General features: G+C 32.0%; 2 protein-coding genes across 2 annotated transcripts in view; one reads left to right on the forward strand and one right to left on the reverse strand.

Moving 5' to 3' along the window:
• The window catches only part of EMWEY_00022610 (hypothetical protein, conserved), a gene marked incomplete at both ends in the record, with an annotated part of 5,047 nt that extends 4,381 nt beyond the window's left edge, over positions 1–666 (forward strand). The window contains one exon of the mRNA XM_013477910.1: positions 214–666. Coding sequence (XP_013333364.1) covers positions 214–666 — 453 coding nt within the window. The remainder of the gene's footprint in view (positions 1–213) is intronic.
• Positions 667–983: 317 nt separating this feature from the next.
• EMWEY_00022620 (hypothetical protein) lies at positions 984–1,232 on the reverse strand (the record flags this gene model as incomplete). Its single annotated transcript, XM_013477911.1, has 1 exon — positions 984–1,232. One exon carries the CDS (start codon positions 1,230–1,232, stop codon positions 984–986), a length of 249 nt encoding a protein of 82 aa, XP_013333365.1.
• Positions 1,233–2,500: the final 1,268 nt, after the last annotated feature.

Raw genomic sequence — 2,500 nt, forward strand, 5'->3', positions numbered from 1 at the left:
TTAGGGTTTAGGGTTTAGGGTTTAAATATATTTAAAAGGGTTAAAAAAATTCGCTGCAGCAGCAACAGCAGCAGCAGCGGGGTTTACGAACAAATAAACAATGCGCTGTGTATCCACCTGTATTTGCTGCTGCTGCTGTTGCTGCTCTTATTTTTGCTGCTGCTGCTGCTGCTGTTATTGTTGTTATTGTTGTTGTTGTTGCTGCTGCTGCAGCAACTGCAGCAGCGGGAACCTGCCCCCGTACCATGGGAGGCAGAGCTCGAGCAGAAGCTGCATGCAGTGCAGCAGGAGGTTGAAGCTCTTAGCCACGTGCTGCAGCAGCAGCAGCAGCAACAGCACCAACAGCAACAGCAGCAGCAGCGTCTGGCTACCGCTGCAAGGGAGAACATGGCGCCTGCTGCGAACATGCAGCAGCAGCAGCAGCAGCAACAGCAGCAGCAGAAAGATGCCTCTGGGGGAGCAACAACACCCCACAGGCCAACAAGCTGCAGCAGCAGCAGTTGCAGCAGCAGCAACAGCAGCAGCAGCAGCAGCAGCAGTTGTAAGAAGGACGTTGCTGCTGCACTGCAGCACGAAATAGATGATTTGCTGCAGAGCTCCCTATACACCCCAGATGATCCTTTAATTAAGGCACTAGAGGATGCAAGACTACAGGCACCAACATAAACTCCTGCTGCTGCTGCTGCTGCTGCTGCTGCTGCTGCTGCTGCTGCTCCTGCTGCTGCTGATAGTGTAGCAGCATAAGCAGCAGCAGCAAGAGCAGTAGCAAGTGCTGCTGCTGCTGCAGCATGAGAAACAATCCCTGCTGCTACTGCAACAGCAAAGAGGAAGGAATATCCTCTAATGCTGCTGCTGCTGCTGTTGTTGCTGCTGCAGCAGCAGCAACAACAACAACAACAACATGAGCAGCAAATCATATGCTGCTGCAGCGCATTTGCTGCTGCAGCAGCAGCAAAATATATTAAGACAATAAAACAATAAATTTAATGGTTATCTTGTAACCTTGATCTTGCTGCTGTTGCTGCTGTTGCTGCTGCTGCTGCTGCTGCTGTTCCTCGTCCTTCTCCCTCCTCTTCCTCCTCTTCTTCCTCTTCTTCCTCTTCTTCTTCTTCTTCGTCATCATCATCATGATTCCCTGCTGCTGCTGCTGCTGCTGCTCCTCCTCCTCCTCCTTGTGCAGCAGCAATAGGCAAAGAAGAATGATTAATAAGAGAAAGTTTAGCAATTTGCATAACAAGAGAAGGAGAAGAAAGAAGAATAGAGAATTGGGGTGTATAGGGAGCTATATCCTTATATAGAAAAAAGAAGAAAAAACATTTTTTTTTTAATTTATTTGCTGTATATTTATCTGCATATAATAATAAATAATAAATATTATTTATATTTAATAAATTAATCAATTTATATTCACATCTTTCTTTTAGTCTTCTTATCCTGTATTGATCTGCTATACCTAATACCTACATATACATATACATATACATATACATATATACGTATATATACATATACACATATACATATATACATATACATATATACGTATATATACATATATACATATACATATATACATATATATATACATATATATGTATATATATACATATAAACATATATATATACACATATACATATACATATATATTTATACATATATACATCTATCCTATATTCCTGTATTATACATATATATATATATATATATATATATATAAATAAACACTATTAATTAATTAATTAATTAAATATAAATAATATAAATAAATAAATATAAATAAATAAATATAAATAAATAAATAAATACCTCTACTAGTATATCTATCCTATATTCATGTACTATACATATATATAAATAAACACAATTAAATAAATAAATAAATAAATAAGTAAATAAATAAATATAATTAATTAATTATGTAATTAATTAATTAATTAATGAATTAATTAATATACGTACCTCTACTAGTATATCTATCCTATATTCATGTAATATACATATATATATAAATATGCACAATTAAACAAAATAAACAAATAAATAAGCAAATAAATAAAATAAATAAATAAATAAATAAATAAAATAAATAAATAAATAAATAAATAAATAAATACGTACCTCTACTAGTATATCTATCCTATATTCATGTAATATACCTGTATAAAGAAAAAGAATCATTAATTTATAAGGAAGAAAAGACCAATTTTTTATGATTATTTCTTTATTAATATTTTCTTGTATATTATTATAATTAAATAAATAAAAAAAATAAATACTATTTGCTGCTAATATATATTTATGTGCATATATATATTTATTATTTATATTTATTTTTATATCATAGTATTTATTATTTATATTTATTCCTTTATTTATTATTATATTATTTATATTTATTATTTTATTCTTTATTATATTATTCTTATTTATTATTTCTTTATTCTTATTTATTTCCTCTATTATACCTATATTATTATTATTATTATTATCTATATTATT

The sequence above is a fragment of the Eimeria maxima genome, genomic scaffold (genome assembly GCF_000499605.1).
Source record: "Eimeria maxima Weybridge genomic scaffold, Emw_scaff222, whole genome shotgun sequence".
Lineage (NCBI taxonomy): Eukaryota > Apicomplexa > Conoidasida > Eucoccidiorida > Eimeriidae > Eimeria > Eimeria maxima.